At 39.1% G+C, this 16,360-nt stretch overlaps 1 protein-coding gene across 2 annotated transcripts in view; it reads right to left on the bottom strand.

Moving 5' to 3' along the window:
• Positions 1 to 10,154: 10,154 nt before the first annotated feature.
• LOC131592966 (TBC1 domain family member 15-like) overlaps positions 10,155 to 16,360 on the bottom strand; it is a 35,758-nt gene continuing 29,552 nt past the window's right edge. For both annotated transcript variants that reach the window (XM_058864984.1, XM_058864983.1), the window contains exons 15-17: positions 12,955 to 13,071; positions 12,246 to 12,332; positions 10,155 to 11,563 (exon numbers count right to left, since the gene is read on the bottom strand). In XM_058864984.1, coding sequence (XP_058720967.1) covers positions 11,357 to 11,563; positions 12,246 to 12,332; positions 12,955 to 13,071 — 411 coding nt within the window. In that variant the 3' untranslated portion in view covers positions 10,155 to 11,356. The remainder of the gene's footprint in view (positions 11,564 to 12,245; positions 12,333 to 12,954; positions 13,072 to 16,360) is intronic.

The raw sequence follows: 16,360 nt of genomic DNA on the forward strand, positions 1-16,360 counted from the left end.
GATCCGACCGCCTGACGCCGGCAGTGGCCCCGGGCAGCGGTGGTGGCAGTGATCCCGGGCAGAGGTGGTGACAGTGACCCCGGGCAGAGGTGGTGACAGTGGCCCCGGACAGAGGTGGTGGCCGTGATCCCGGGCAGCGGTGGTGGCAGTGATCCCGGGCAGAGGTGGTGACAGTGGCCCCGGACAGAGGTGGTGGCCGTGATCCCGGGCAGCGGTGGTGGCAGTGGCCCCGGACAGCGATGGTGGCAGTGGCCCCGGACAGCGATGGTGGCAGTGATCCCGGGCAGAGGTGGTGGCAGTGGCCCCGGACAGAGGTGGTGGCAGCGGCCCCGGACAGCTATGGTGGCAGTGGCCCCGGACAGAGGTGGTGGCAGCGGCCCCGGACAGAGGTGGTGGCAGTGATCCCGGGCAGCGGTGGTGGCAGTGGCCCCGGACAGAGCCGGCAGCAGCGCACAGGTCCCGCTGAGGAGCGGCTGCCCCCGCCCGGGCCGGGGCTGCTCCGGGCGGCTCCTCCGCGCTCCCCTGGCAGCCGCTCCGCTCCGCAGCCGCCCCAGCACGGCCTCTGGCTCCACCGCCGCACCACGGCACGGCAGGGCTCAGAGCCCGGCAGCAACAGGCTCGAGAGAGTGGGGACAGCACGGCAGAGACCTGCAGGAGCTGAGCTTCAGGACACGGCAGTTGTGCAGAGATAACGAGAAATGCTCTGGTGTAGAAATTCATCTCTCTCCGCTTAAGTGAGCAGGAGGCAACTGCTGAAACAGTAACTTGATTGCAGGGTTAAAGGAACTCTGTCTCCCAAATTTACTTGAGAAATTTAGGATTTCTAACTTCTCTTTCGTTGGAACATTTTGTGAAGTGCCACCACCACTTGCCATCTCACCTTCTCCTCACTTCTTTTCACTTCCAAATCTTCCCCACGACATCCTTTGAATAGGTTACCTTACAGCATGTAGCACTGAACAACACATCTGAATTGGGAGCACTGGGTCAGTTTCCTTCAAATACAGACTCAGTTTTCTCTGTTCCAACACACCAGCAAGGGGAAACTTACTACTTCCCCTTGAAAAGCACCTAGCTGAATGCAACAGCTGGCTGCACGTGGCCTTAGCTTGGTATACACACAGATCATACAGACTGAGAAAGAAGTTGAAATCAGATCGACTGAAGGTGGGACACTGAGCAAGGAGCTGCACAAGGAAAGTAGCAGAAAGTATCCCTGAAAATACTAAGTTCATGTCACATCTAACTCAGTTGCAGACTGGCCCCCTTCACAGCCTCAAGGCCTTCACCCCTGAAAGACTCCTCACCTTGTAACTATCATTTACATATCAGCATCACTAGGGAAATCATCTTGCTCTTCTACAAGAACAACACAGAAGCACAACAGAAGATCTGAGGCTTTTTCTCACACAGAATATCATGGAATTGTATTTTATCACATTGAAGGAAAAATAGCAAAAGCTTCCAGTCTAAACTGGCTGCAGTCAGTCAGATGCTTCCCTTCTTAAAATGAATGCCATGCTTGATATTCAGAATTAGGAGAGGTTCACAGCTGCCTCAGAACTCATAAGAGGCCAGAAGTAAACTCTCTTAGATTCATTTGTCCAGAGGAGTAACATGTAATAAATCCTTTGTTTTTGTTGGCAGTACATTTGTAATATTTGGTTCCTCTACCTGCTCCTTTAATGTAAATCAGTCATTTTTGTTCTGCTAGCCCAAAAAGTTTTACTTCATTTTCCCAGTCAGAGAAAAGCATGTCCACACATATTATTAGCTCAGTCTCATATCCTAAGTTATCAAGAGATGTTCCCTGTCCTGTTTTCTCATTACTTTTGAAGATAGGAAAGCAAGCTGGCATCTTTGGACCTGGATATTCCTATCTGCTGTGTACGAGATACATAGACACGGTTCCTGCAGTTGAACAATTTATGAGGTTGATTAGCACTTTCTGAATGTTCCAGTGACAAAACCGAGCACAACTGAGCTGCCTTTCCACCTACAGGTGGGACTGAGCATGATTTTATTTACTGTTAGATCCTGGCTCTGCAGGCGGGACATCACACAAATCAATGACCCTACTGCTCCACAGCCTTGCTGTTGCACCTCTGTGCAGCAACCAGAGCACAGCAAAGGTTTTGTCTCTGACTCCTGAATGCGAAACAAACGAAGGTGCATTGTGCCAGCAGGTGTTAATAACAGGTAGGAGGACTCAAGTTCTTCAGCTGTTTTGACCACACTGTTGTCTGCCCATGTGTCTCACAGAGAGATTGCTTCTCTCTAGAAAGGAAGTTCCTCTTTTGCAACTTGTATTTTGTAGGTGGACTTTGCCATATCAGCACCAGACCAAAAGACATTTATGGACTGAAAATGTTTATTTCTTCTTTGTTCTAGCTGCTGTACAACAGAGCTGGTATATGGCTCAGGGAATATCATTAGCTACAAATTTTGTTGAGAGCTCAACTGATTTTTCTACAGTTCACAGTGCTGTATACTTAGGCCAAGTAACTTCTTAAAATCACTGACCAAAAAAATTAGATGTTCATCAAAGCAACTGTTCAGAAGTACGTGATCTAGAGCATGTCAGAGTGTCAGCAATGATATTTCATCTTGGGAAACAGAGTTAACACTGACAGTAAGAAATGGATAAGCTTACTCTTTTTAGTAAAAGGTCCTCATTGCCTATAATCAGAATACAGAAATTGCAAGGTCCTCTTTACCTTCCACACTTTTTTTCTCTCATGGGACAGCAGAGTCACTGTTGCTTGAAATCCTCATCTATACACTTTTTAAGCTTAAAAATTTGCAGAATTCTCAAGTGAAAATTGAAATCTAAAGCAAATCTGCAAGATGTTTTCAATGTTTGAGTCATTTAACCCCCACTAGAGACAGAAGCATATTTTTCTTAAAAATATTTGTAACCTTTATCATAGCTTGATTTAACTGGAGGATGAAATTCACAGGGCAGAGCAGCTAGTATTGACCAAGAAACTATCTGAATTTAACCCTGGCTCTCCCAGATCACCAAGTCTTGAGGCACACTACGGCAGGAAGAAGAATCCTCAAGTCGTCATGTGGCAGAAAGAGAAAGAAATGAAGCTATGAGAAGGTATCAAAAAAGCATGGGGGAAGATGACCTTCGCAAGGATCTAAAATGTAAACAGCACCATTATTCAATGTCAGGTAAAAAAGGCAGGGCAGAGAACAGATGTGCTAATTATTCATGTAAGAGATGTTGACACAAGCAGAAAACAAACTTCCCAATAGCTTTTCAAATCACAGTTTTGTTGGTAAAACAATGATGTTGTGAAACAATTGATAAGTGGACTAACCAAGGAAGCTTTTTCATCAAAGAAAGAAAGATGCAAAATCCATTTCTGTTTATCAGAGATACACACACAAACTCCTAAGTCCAATTCTCTGAGCAATGTAGGTCTGCTGAAAAATCTCTGATGACAACGTACATTTAATTTTTAAGTCATGAAGATATGGGAAGCATGGGTTTTCAAGGAACCAGCAAAATCATCCCAAGCTCTTGTAACACTAAGGGGATTTTAACCAACCAACAACCATTGGGCAAGGATATCTACCAAAAGATAGAAAGATCCGGAAACACAGATGATATGAGCATAAAGAGAATTCACAATCTTCAGCAAAAGAAAGGTTCTGAGAAAAAGCAGAAACTGAAAATTTCAGGAAAAAAAAAATCAATAAATTCAGTACAAGAGCCAAGAAGAGGGAACCTAGAGAAGAAAGGCAGTTCTTTTTCTGCTCCATGGAAAACATAGTTTAATCAGGAAATTATTTCATTACAGAGGAAGTGCAGTCTTCTACTACACTTTTACTAGTCGTAGCATAAGCCATTAGTTCGTCATTACCTTCAGTTCAAAAGAGGAGCTTATAGGAGATGCAAACTAGGACCAAGCTACCAAATACAGGCAGAATAGCACACCAATGAAGGTTGTGGTACAAAATTCAATGTCATTAATATAGGACATCAAAAAAAACTTTTTAAAAAATTACTACAGCAGTAGCTAGAAGAAGCGAAATATCAGACCACTGAACACAAGGAAAGGACAAAAAAAAAACCCTTAAAATTAGCTAGGTACTTCATGCACTTTTTTTTTTTTTTTTACATCAGTCTATGTTAAAGAACCAACTGTGACCAGATGTCTATCATAACTAATAGCAAGGGCAGAGAGATAAGCTCTTGGCTTTTAACAAGATGAAACAATGTTGGAGAATACTCGTGATGAGTCCGATCATAGCAAATGAGAGCACAGAAACCACATACAGAGGAGGCTCATTAAACCTCTGCCATCAATAACTGTTTGAAGAACTATGGGGAAGGACAAGTGACAAAAGACTGGGAAAAGGCCAAAATTATGTCAATCTCCAAGAAGATAACAGGGAAGAAGGGCTGAAGAATTACAGACCAGTCTAATTTCATTTGTTTGAGGAAACAGAAGTACCAAAATTATTTGTAAAGATCCAAAAGATAACAGATGATTAAACAGTCAAGACAGATTTGCTGAGAACAAATTGAGTCAAGCAAATTTCATTTCCTCTTATGACAGTCCTGTGGAACAAGGCAAAACAATGCACGTCATTCATCTTGATGGTAGTGTAGCATTTGGCATAGTCTCTCATAACATTCTCACAAGAGAGATAAGGAAAACAGGTACAGATGGAAGTAACAGATCATACAAAGGGGTGGGTTAAATGGAAGAGCGCAGAGAACAGGAGAGTTTCAAGTACCTACCCTCACACCTATACTATTTAGTAGAAGCCTTACATGAGCCCCTGGAGCCCAGCTGTAAATTCCCAGACTGTACCTACATCAGAAATGCTGTAATGGTTACAAAACTTAAACAGATGCTGGGGCACAGAGGGCTGCTTACAGATAACCAACTGCACAATCACCAGGGAAGGCAAACCTCATGTGAGGGAAGTCAGAAGTTACAGAAAATCTCCAGCTCCATGCAATCACTCCATCTGCCCTGGAAATCCACTAACACCCAAAACTTGCTTGCATAATACAGTGCAGGATCTCCAAAGATATTCTGCAAAGGATTAGACAGGCATTTAGCACAAGATATGCTTTCCAACAGGAGATACTGTAGCTAACCAATTACTGACAAGTTTTTTAAAGTGTCTTCTAATATTGCAAATCTGGAATTTTAACAAACTTGTATGCATATATACAGGTATTCACCACATGATGAAAAAACGTGTGATATGATTGATCTAAGGTAATTTAGGTCTGAAATTTATCAGCTCCTTTATGTTGTTAACCACATGCTGCACAAGTAAATCATAATGGCATAAAATGTGTAGCAGCCCAGGGCAGAGTACAAAGAACTGGGATTGCCACTTTAGGTCACAGTAGTTGTACTGTTTGTTGCTTGAGGAATTATCAAGTCCCTGAACCCAAAAGTTTGTACTTTAAAGATCTCATTCTCCTGCATCACTTACTGGAGCAGAAAACCAGAGGAGTGTGTGGAAGGTCTCCAAGACCAATGCCCAAAGCTGGCATGTGCTGATGGAACCTAAAGGTCATCTGGACCAATTCATACATGAAAAGTGCTTTGGAAAAAATCTGGTGTTGCATTGCAACTCTCATTGAGTTTTGGCAAGCAAAAGAGAATATTTGCACACCAGTTGTATGTAATACAACTATTTTTTGCACCAGATATAGATGGGTGCTTAAAAAGTCCTCTTCAATATGGCAAGGATTTTTTCCTAACACGATCTCATTCATCATCAAGAATCATCACACCAAAGGGGTCAGGCTGGGACTGGAGCTCACTTTCCTCATAGCAGCCTGACAGGTGATGTGTCTGGGTTTGTGCCTGGGTCAGCGTCAGTAACTCAGCAGGGTTTCAGCTGCGGCTGAACGCTGCACAGCACTCAGGTTGTCTGGCTGCTCCCCAGGGAGGGACACGAGCCTGACAGCAGTCACAGCCAGGACAGCTGACCAAACTGACCAAAGGCACATTCCACACCACATGCCATTGTGCTCTGTAATAAAAGCCCAGGGAAAGGAGGAAGCAGGTAATGGCATTTCATTCATGATCATGGCATTTATCTTTCCAAGGAACCTGTGCTGAGATCTTGCTTTCAGGAGGTGCGTGGACACCTGCCTGCTGATGGGCATGAAATCCTCTTTGTGCTTTCCTTGTGGGAGCAGCATTTTCTTTTCCCGTTAAACTGTCATTACCTCAGTCCATGAGCCTTCCTGCCTTCCATTTTCTCCCCATCCCATGGAAGAGAGGAACAGTCAAGGGGCTGGCTGGGTGTGTGGCCAGGGCCAGCTACAACACTCCAAGGGACACAAGGGACCGCCTTTTGCTGAACTGCTGAAGCCTGGGCAGCAGTTTTGGCTCTGCACACTGGGCTCTGCAGTGATTGGTTAATAACAAGATACACCTGTAGAAACAGTCTAAGAGCTAATGTTAAAGTAAGGCATGAGGCCTTGTGTTGGTTATATGTTAGTTTGATTATACAGGCCTGTGTAATCAAAATATACACTATAATTGAATTCTTTCAAAACAAAACCCATCTAGAAGAAAGGAACAGACAAACGGAATTAATAGAATTCATCTCTTTGAATTACATAGAAAATTTGAAAAACTGTGAAATTCATTTTGGATGAGGTAAAACTTGGTATCTTACAATATATCTTTTGTTTGCAATTCATCAGAAAAATTCAATTTGTGCCAAAGATATTGTGATTTAATGTGAAAAAGAGCACACATTCTCTAAAAAATGTTTAAGAATAAAATCATCACTTGAATGAAAGACTAAATTCAAGCTTAGTTTATACAAGGCATGTACTGCAATAATATCCCTTAATTGAATAGCACATTTTGAAGTACCGCTAAACATGAAGCACAACTTATCTTTTAACACCATAAAAAAATCTTTAAAACCATTTGAAAGCATCTTCAAATCAACTATATAGTATCACACATATATGAAATCTGTCTGTTAAGTGCTCAGTTATGTACCTGTGTGTCATCACCTTATCAATGCTCACGTACAAAGCTCACGGTCGCACCAACTAATGAGCTAGACATAATTATTATGGATTAGGATTTCTGGCTTTAAACTCAGCCACCATAGAGCAGCTCATGGCATTTTTCTTTTCATTTCAAGAACAAGCACTGACTTCTCCCACTATGGTTCTTTCAAAGATTGCTCCAGCCACTGACTAAATACTCAGAAAAAACACACAACGGATTTGAAGAACATATTTTAAGATATTTAGCCAACCACAGGTAAAACTTCTACCAGTCACTCTTCTGCAGCCCACAGACCAAACCTCAGCTTTAAATTGCATCCATGCAGTGATGAAAATCGAGTCTGAGGAACAGTTAACACATGAGCAAATTATTAATCCTGCACTTAGCCCATTTAATAGCATTTTTCCAGTCCTATTTGTAACATGAATCAATTCACAGATGCACTTTTAAAATGTCGTTAACCTGTTCAGTGTTGTCATCTCTGTTGTCTAACTGGGAATGATTTGAGGAAAACATTACTTCCACTTACAGAAATTCAACCCCATACGTGGTAAGGTTTCATTTGCATCACAGTAGTATGCAAAAATCATGCTAGTGATACCAAAACCAGTTCATAATCCAAATTCTGACTGCTAAATTATTTTAAATAAAATCTTTTTTTCAAATTAGGCAACTGTCTTATAACAGAAAATTATTTACACAAGTGAGGAACAAGTGTCCCACATATTTTGAACTAAAATATTATCTCAAAAAGTTGAAGCTAGAACACTTTTCACAGTTTTCTGAAAAGTTTCATTTATGGAGCTTTAATTTGGTGCTCAAGATTATATTTGAAAGTAATGAGGAAAGCAGCTCCTCACTGTTTGGCTGACTGGGGCCAAGGAATTTTGTCAAATAATGTGTGAGGAAAAACTGAAGAGAATAATTAATGGAGCACCATCAGCATTTTAAAACTGTCCACTCAAAAAATTTAAAAGTTTTTAAGAAAAATCTTATTAGCAACAAAACTGGGCTGTACAGAACATAAACACCTTAAATTAAATACAGTGTTTTGTATTAGCGATGTTTTAGTTTTGATTTATAGTTCAATTATCACACTATTTCTACATCTGATTCTTAAAGCAATCAAGACTTGCTGTAACACACATATAGCCTTAGCTTCCTTAAGAAGATTACCTGCAACAACCAAAACAAAAACCTCCTAACCCAACACAGTTCTGAAGGCCACTGGCTACAACATTCACTGGGTGCAAACACAGGTACTGTAGCTGAACAGCACAGGCACTACTCAATGTAAATGAAGCTTTAAGTGATGACTGTGGGTAATTTAGGATCATCTTTTTATAGTTTTTTACTTCCCAGGATCAAATCCATTTCATAAACATTCACATTAGTCCAAATTTCCAAGAAACTTCCACCTCCATTTTGTAAGCTATTTCCATTTCTGTTTTGTAAGCTATCATCTTGCTCACAAACAGAGTAAAATAACTTTAAGAATGTAATTTCAAAACAAATAAAATTGTCCAAACAGGCAAAATGAGAAAAAAACGGCTTTGAAAGAACTATCTCAATGTAATTTTTACCTTGGAACAGGTAACACTGGAAAACTGCTATGACTGAAAAATACGAAGTTGTCAATCTTACCCACAGAAGATAATTATCTTCAATTGTCAAGCACTAAAAACAAAACAAATTTGCAGGATTTAAACCAGTATTGCCTCTTTTATTGCCTGACAACTGTGACCAAACTGTGTTCTGGTTGAGTTCACATTTACTAAATCTAAACAATTTATGTCATTCAAACACAAAAGAAATTTAAACATCCTGAACCATCAACCCAAAGCATTTCATGGCATTTTAGCCATCAAGATCCTGATTAAGGCTTCTCACAGTGTTTTTGTAGTCTCCACTGAATCTAAATCCATCCCTAACAATCAGGAATAGTTTGGTGTGGAGGATGAAGTTCCTCCTGTAACTCTTTGCAAGGCTGCCTGTCAGCAGGAAGGAAACTACAGATAATGAATGCTGCAAGGGGCCTTTCATCTTATTGCTGGGAAGCTGAGCAAGCCTACCTAGCCCAACAAGCCCCCACAGCTGCTCAGTTAGCTCACAAGCAACCTTCTCATCCTTGACATCTAAGTGTTAAATAAAAAGGCAAAAGATGAACAATTATTCCCAAAAAAGAAAGGCAAACTTTACTTTAAGGGCTGGTAGATTTTCTTAGCAGACATAGCTGTAATTCTAAGAGATTACAGAATTCCACTTAAATATGCCTTTCCCAAACATTTGAATATTCATGTTCAGTCCAGTTCTGGTGTTCTTCAAGATCTCAGTATCTTGAATAGTTTTTTGTGGCTGTACATCCTGAATAACGAAGAACAGTTAACTGACAGCTTGCCCACTGCATTTCTGTTGTAGATATTTCCCTCCTCCTTCCATAGTTTCACTGAATATAATCTTTGATGAAAAACATTTTGCAAGTACACTTCAAAGTGAACTAGGAGCTCCAAAAATACTGAAACTAACTTGCTTAATATCTTTGAACCAAAGTGTTGAATATCTAAGTTCTAATGCCTTTCTGTATTCTATGTCACATTAAATTAACTGCCAAGAAGTACAATGCTCACCAGGGAACAAAGGCATGATGCTTCACAGCAATTTCCTGGGCAGGAAATGAAAGGCTACAGATAATACTGAGCTGTGAATCCTTGACTTTCACAGCATAGGACTCAAGTTCTTATTAACTGATGAGAGATAGCACATTGAAGATATTAAAACCAAAATCTATACTGATTCAGCTGTCCACTGTTTGCTCACAAGCGGTGAGAGAAGTTGAATTGACTCCCAAATTATTGTAACAACTTGATTTATCTATTAAAGCCTTTTGTATTACTTGTATTTGCTTAATATGGCACAAATAACATTTGTAATAGTAAACTGCTCCACAAGAAAAGAAAGCTCTGCCATATCCCACATTTCAACTACCTAGAGAGGAAAGGCATGTTCCATTCTGTAGCAACAAGCAGAAACTCCCACAGCCCTTCATTACCCACAAAATATGTCCTATCCATGGACTAACCACTAGCTCTCCCCTGTCTCATGTTCTTACATTAACAACCAGACAACTAGATTTTTTTTCTCTAAATATGATTTAATTAAAAACACTAAATCAGCTTTGACTTTTATTTTATATATGTACAATAGTTACCAAATAATGAATACACTTAATCAGTTGTGTTAAATTTCACATAACGTCAAAGGACATCAGCGTGGCATGGAATAAACTCACTGTCTTTTGCAAATACAAAAAATGCATTAGTATTAATTGTGATTACTATTCTGGTGTGTGGTTTGTGGGTTGGCTTTTTTATAACCTGCTTATTAATTTTCCAAATAATGTTGCCATAAAAACAGTGTAAGTAGTTAATTGATCGGTTAATATACTAGCAAATATGAACATTAGTAAAGTTTGCAAGATATCAATTGCAAAATTACATCAAGTGTAGGACTGAATATATTCACATGAAAGTTACCTTCAGTTAGAAAAGTTTTGAAAAAGAGCCCAGTTTGGAGCTGTGCATTAATTTGGTAAATCTGATTCATATGAATGAACAGTCAAGTTTATTCAGATATTGAAAATACGACTATCCTTTTTAGTATTCACAAACATTTGTGTATATAGTGTGTGTATATGTGTAAATATATATATATGTATATATAAAGTGAAGATATGTTAATGTAAAAATATACTGTTCATCCACTCCCAATTACACAAAATTCAGTATTTGGACATTAAACTGTGCAAGTATGAATGTCCATTTCAAATCTACATTCAACCAGCAACAAATACTTAGAAGTATTTTTGTAAACATTTGAGATAGGAAAAAATCCATTTACAAAAGAATCCTCCTTTAGCACATCAGCATCACTTCAGCTTGAAAATTTTGTACAGCAGCTTCAGCTGGCATATTGAGAATCTGCTCAAATCAAAGAGATCACATTGTCTTAGATCAGTATGTGTGAAAGCTCAGCAAATGCAGAAATTTCTTTCATTCTTAATCACCATCCATTTCCAGTTTACCAGCAAAAAGAAAATGCACTTGGCTACAAAAATATTAAGGAATGTTATTGAAAACAAAAGGCTATTTTGGTAGAAGAAACTACAAAAATAGTTAAGTTGAGTCATGTTGTAAAGCTTTAATGCAAAAGCATTACAGTACAGATTTTCTTTACAACCTTAAAGCTTAATCAACACCAGATTTAAATATCCATCTCTCAAGTGCTTGACCGAAACGTGCGCAGTAGAAGTCTTTCTCCAACGTGACCGAGTGTAATTATGCAGGTGTGAGGCTCTGCGTTTCAGCCGTCTGTTGAGCGCCGTCCCTTGTCCCATTGGCAGCAATTACAGGGGTTGAGATACTCTGATACAGCGACGTCGGACAACTCAACTCAGCTCCACTTTCATCCTCTCCAGTATCTGAATCCGGTGTTACTGAACTGTTCTCTATCCCCAGGATCTCACTGACTGTTTGAGGCAATTCCTAGGAAGGAGGTGGCAGGGGAAATATTAAAAACCACTGTAATTAAATGCAAAAAGTTAACAACAAAGTCCTCTCTGTCCATCCTGCATTCCCAGTACTGATTCATCTGAGCAATCATTCATCTGAATTTAGCTGTTCTGAAAGCATCTCTCTCAGCAATACTTACATTACAGTTACCATTTTCTGCAGCTGCTTTTCAAAAAGACAGTAAAGGGAACACACTCAGGAATTAATTCCTGGTTAACAACAGAATCTTCATTACAAAAGTAAAAGCCTAATCAACTATTATAATTACACTTCATGTTATTGAAATTGGTTTTATTGAGTGACCCACCAGTTTCTGCCTAGTAAGTCTGACATGCTTTCAATGCAATGCACCTTTCAACTAGTTTTTCTCAAGCACATCAAACATCAAATTTCTTGGAGTGAGGTTACCTAGTGAGAGTCCAGAAATCACAACCAAAAAGCACAACTCAGCTTTCCCCCAGTGAACAGTATTACTCTATAAAATCAATCACTCTTGCTCACAGACTTCTCAAACACAGGCATTGCACAGCACAGCTACACAACACGCTTCACTGTACCTAGGCATTCAGTTATTTCACAAGTCATATATGAACACTTACAGCTAACTACATACTTTTACTGTCTATAAACATTCACAGTAGATAGATATCTTTACCTTGCAATTCATCATCTGCATAGAAATTGCTTCTGCTTTGCAGAGTATATATTCCACATCAATTTTCATAGACAGTTCATTGATATGCTAAAAATAGATTCACAAGGCAAAGTGAGATAAATGGTAGCTATGTTTTACCCAAAATACACTAATACTGTACTGCACTGCTAATAAGTATCACCTTATTAGCCTGCCCCTGGAGCTGTGAAATGCTAGACATAGTCTATAAGCTTTGAGAAATGGCTACTCAAAAATACAGTATGGAACAGCAGCCTTTCACCAGCATCCAAGGTCTGCAAGAGGAATCCACAGTACCTCTAAACAGAACAAACTATCTGGTCCTCCTATGTACCTCCCCCAGCAGCTCACATTTTCAGAGATGATAAATTAGATCATAGAAGATAAAGTGAAAGTTAGTATTAAATATAATAAGCAGTCATCTGAGGGGAGAAGCATTTTTGATCTATTAATGATCTCATCAATAAACACAGACGTCCAACAAACCATTTTGAAAGTCTGCAGAATAGACCCTTCAGAAGATGGTAGGCACCTTTCTCTCCCCCAACATAAACCACAATCATACTGCATTAACTCCAAAAAGTTAATTAATATTTTAATTTAATACCCAAGAGACAGCCCCATACCAGCCACTAGGAAGACAACTCCACTGCAGCCAAAACCAGCACAATAATGCATAAGAATTTGGTACCTTTAATATTTCATTAAAGCCATAGTGCTTGTCCATTATTTGCTGTTTTTCAGACTCTAGGATAGCACAACAAAGGAGAAGATGAAAATTCTGACAAGGCAATTCCGTCCACATGACCTGTTAAAATACAAAAACCCTACATTTGAAATTTGAAATCACTTAAACTAACAGTAAGGTGTTTTTGAAAGCAACTAAGTATTCATAAAATTATTTGCAATTTTACTTTTGGCCCTTCATAGACAACAAGTCTGAGTCACCAAATGCTTATCTGGTTCTTAAGATATTGTCCACTGTAACGCTACAAAACTTCTTGAGCTTGTGGTCTTGTGAATGTGGGCTCTGCCTCAGCTCATGTGAAACAGAAGTAACTGAAGCTAACAAATTATTTGTATGGCTTAGAATATCTGCACTAAGTGTGAATTGGCAGAAGAGTATCATGCCCAGCAACAGCTAAAAAGGCTCTAATGTTTATAAATATGGTACTAAAGTTGTTCCCAGTCCCACCACCATGAGAAAGACACGTATACGCAGGTACCAGGGATGGGTGGGTATTCCTTTCTGACTGAAGACACATTGGCTTTTGGTCCCATGGAGGATACAATTAATCACTCTTAAATTCTCTGGGACTCAAAATTGCAACCTCAGTACTAATACCCTATTTTAGTACATTTAGAAAAACCCTTAAAAAATAGTATTTGAAAAGAACTTGTGCAGTAGGCAGAAAGCTGGAGAACAATTTTGCCAACAAAACAAGAAAGAAGCAAAAGTCTGCTTGCACAAATTGCCCTGACAGATAAAGGGATTCAAGACAATTGATTTATTCGCAAAAAAAGCAGGTAAGAAATCCGACTGCTGAAAATTTGTTACTTCATTAGCAAAAAAACTTTTTGCATCATTATTGATGGAATTGAGCCTTATAGCTGAGCAAGAGCTCATACTTGAACTTCCATCACTAGCACATGTAACCTGTAAACAGAATTGCATAAATCCCAAAAGTATCCAAACCAAGTTCACCCAAAATAAGGTGCAATTAATCTTAAATGTTTCAATTAAGACACAGTTCAGAAATAAAATTTCACATCTTTTTCAGACAACCAATATTCTGTTAAACTATTCTCTCACTCAAGGAGAGAGACTGGAATGCAAGTAGGCTGATAAAAAATAACAATTGAATGAAAATATCTATAATCTACCAAACACAGTCTGTCTATACATTATTATGTTCTTCTACTCCTACTTCCTAAGAAGGACTTATTGACAGTTGTGCATTGATTTGGTTCAACATCAAGTTGCTGAAAAAAAAAAATTTTGCTACCATTTTTGATAAACCTTTCAAAGTGTGGAGCAGAGCATGCACTTAAGGTTATGTGTGCAAATGCACAACAGCATTGGAAGTTGTTGGAAGAAAAAGCAGCATTTAAACTATAAATATGAAAGTAAAAATATAAAAATAAGGAGCAGTAGATATTTTTTTCTTTTTGCTTTCTGATACAGCTACACAAGTAAAGACTCATTTGTTCTAGAGCTACCTCAACAGCCATGAATATTGTAACCAGTGTATGTAAAGTAACTTATTCCCAAACTGTTCTGGCTTTATGTTACGCCAGCGGTACTAGAATAATACTGGAGCCAGGTGTGAGTTAGCTGTAATTCTGTTACAGAATTTTTATTCTGTGTTTCTTCTAAGTCACCCACTGTGCAAATGAAAGATTAAGAACTGACGGGAATTATCAGGTGATATTGCTTGCATCTCCAGTTTCAAGGAGGGACTGAACTGCTCTCAATTTTGGGCCAGCAGAGAAGTGGGTCAGTATCACAAAATCTGGGCTGTGTTTGAGAAGCACTGCAAAAACGTGCTATAAGGAAACCCTTCCACAGCCAGAGCAGTTTAACCCACACACAAGAGGCATTACATGTAACATCGCCAATAACTGCACTCACGTAACGTGTCTCAGCTTATCCACACAAGGTGGAATGTCACCTCTCTATCGCATGCAAGTCTGTCACACAGCAATGAAACAACCATGTATTTTCTACCACAATTTGATTATGGCTCCTGCTCAGGAAGTGCAAAGGCTGGGAGTTAGCCTCTGCTCCAGATGATGAGAACTGGTATCTCTCATTTCCAAGGTGAATGGAGATGGGAGAAACCAGACAAGTAAAGAATCTTTCTTTCCTTTTTTTGTGATAGAACACTGAAGTCATGAAGCCAGTGGGAAGAGAGAAAAAGTGTCTGATGCTAACTTAATGGTTCATATGAGTCAGTGGACAGAAACAGAGATCCACAAGAACCCTGAAATTAACAGATTAGACAGAAAAGCCCCTGGAACCCAGGGGACTGGAATTTCAGATGGCACCTCTCTTTCATCACATTCTATGCTCTGCAAGTGAGTACGTCACAGCGTAATATTGCCTTCAAATGTATTCCCTCAATTCAAAAAACTGGAGGTTTTGCTCAGCCAAATACCCAAAAAAGTAGTTAATTTCTCTATAAAGGGAAAAGGCCTCCTGTGCCTACAGCTTGCCTTTGTAAATCTCACTTACTTCACTGATACCAGTGGAACTGCATGGCTACGCACTGGAGAAGAAACACTGAGGTGACACTGGCCTTCACATAAAAACATCAACTTAATGCCTTAATTACTTTGTTTTAAAAAGGAAAACAAGATATTCCCTTTGCTGTTCCATATATCCTAGCAAAGAAATCAAATACTTGTAGTAAACATACATTATGATGTGCTATAAGAAACCTGCAAGACTATCATATATCAACAGGTTTTCATTGTATTCCTAAGAGAGGAAAAAAATATATACTTGAGAGAGAAATATAGTGTGTTTCTTTTCTGTATGAACACATATATATGCATTAAAGCAGAGGTGATAAAAACATGCCATCCTGGGACTACAAACTACAAATAAAAATACTGTTGTTATCAAATTAAGAAGAAAAATTAGTCCTTAAAAAATACTGAAAAGACAACATAATACTGGGGGGAAGAGATGAGTGCATCTCCCCTCTGAAATCATTATCATTTATACCTTGGAACAAGAGAATTATTCTGGTTTTGTACATGTTGGTTTCCTTATTTATGAATGTTATCCATAAACTCTTTTGTCCTCTGGTTGAAATACCACCTCAATACTCTATGATAGTAAATCCCACCAACTGATGATAAAAAAGCTAAATATTATTTACTTTATAGACAGTTTTAAATACTGGTCCTGCTCTTTATGTGACTCCTTTTTCATTAGTGGAAAAAGTGAATAAAAGTATCAACATTATTTTTCATTATAGTACAAACTTTATGCAGTTCAGCCCTGTTCTTTTCATTACCTGTCTGTTCCCCAACACATATGATGTTATGTCCTAAAAAATACTCCCTCTGCTCATCTGAGCATTTATTCT

Source organism: Poecile atricapillus, chromosome Z (genome assembly GCF_030490865.1).
Source record: "Poecile atricapillus isolate bPoeAtr1 chromosome Z, bPoeAtr1.hap1, whole genome shotgun sequence".
NCBI lineage: Eukaryota > Metazoa > Chordata > Aves > Passeriformes > Paridae > Poecile > Poecile atricapillus.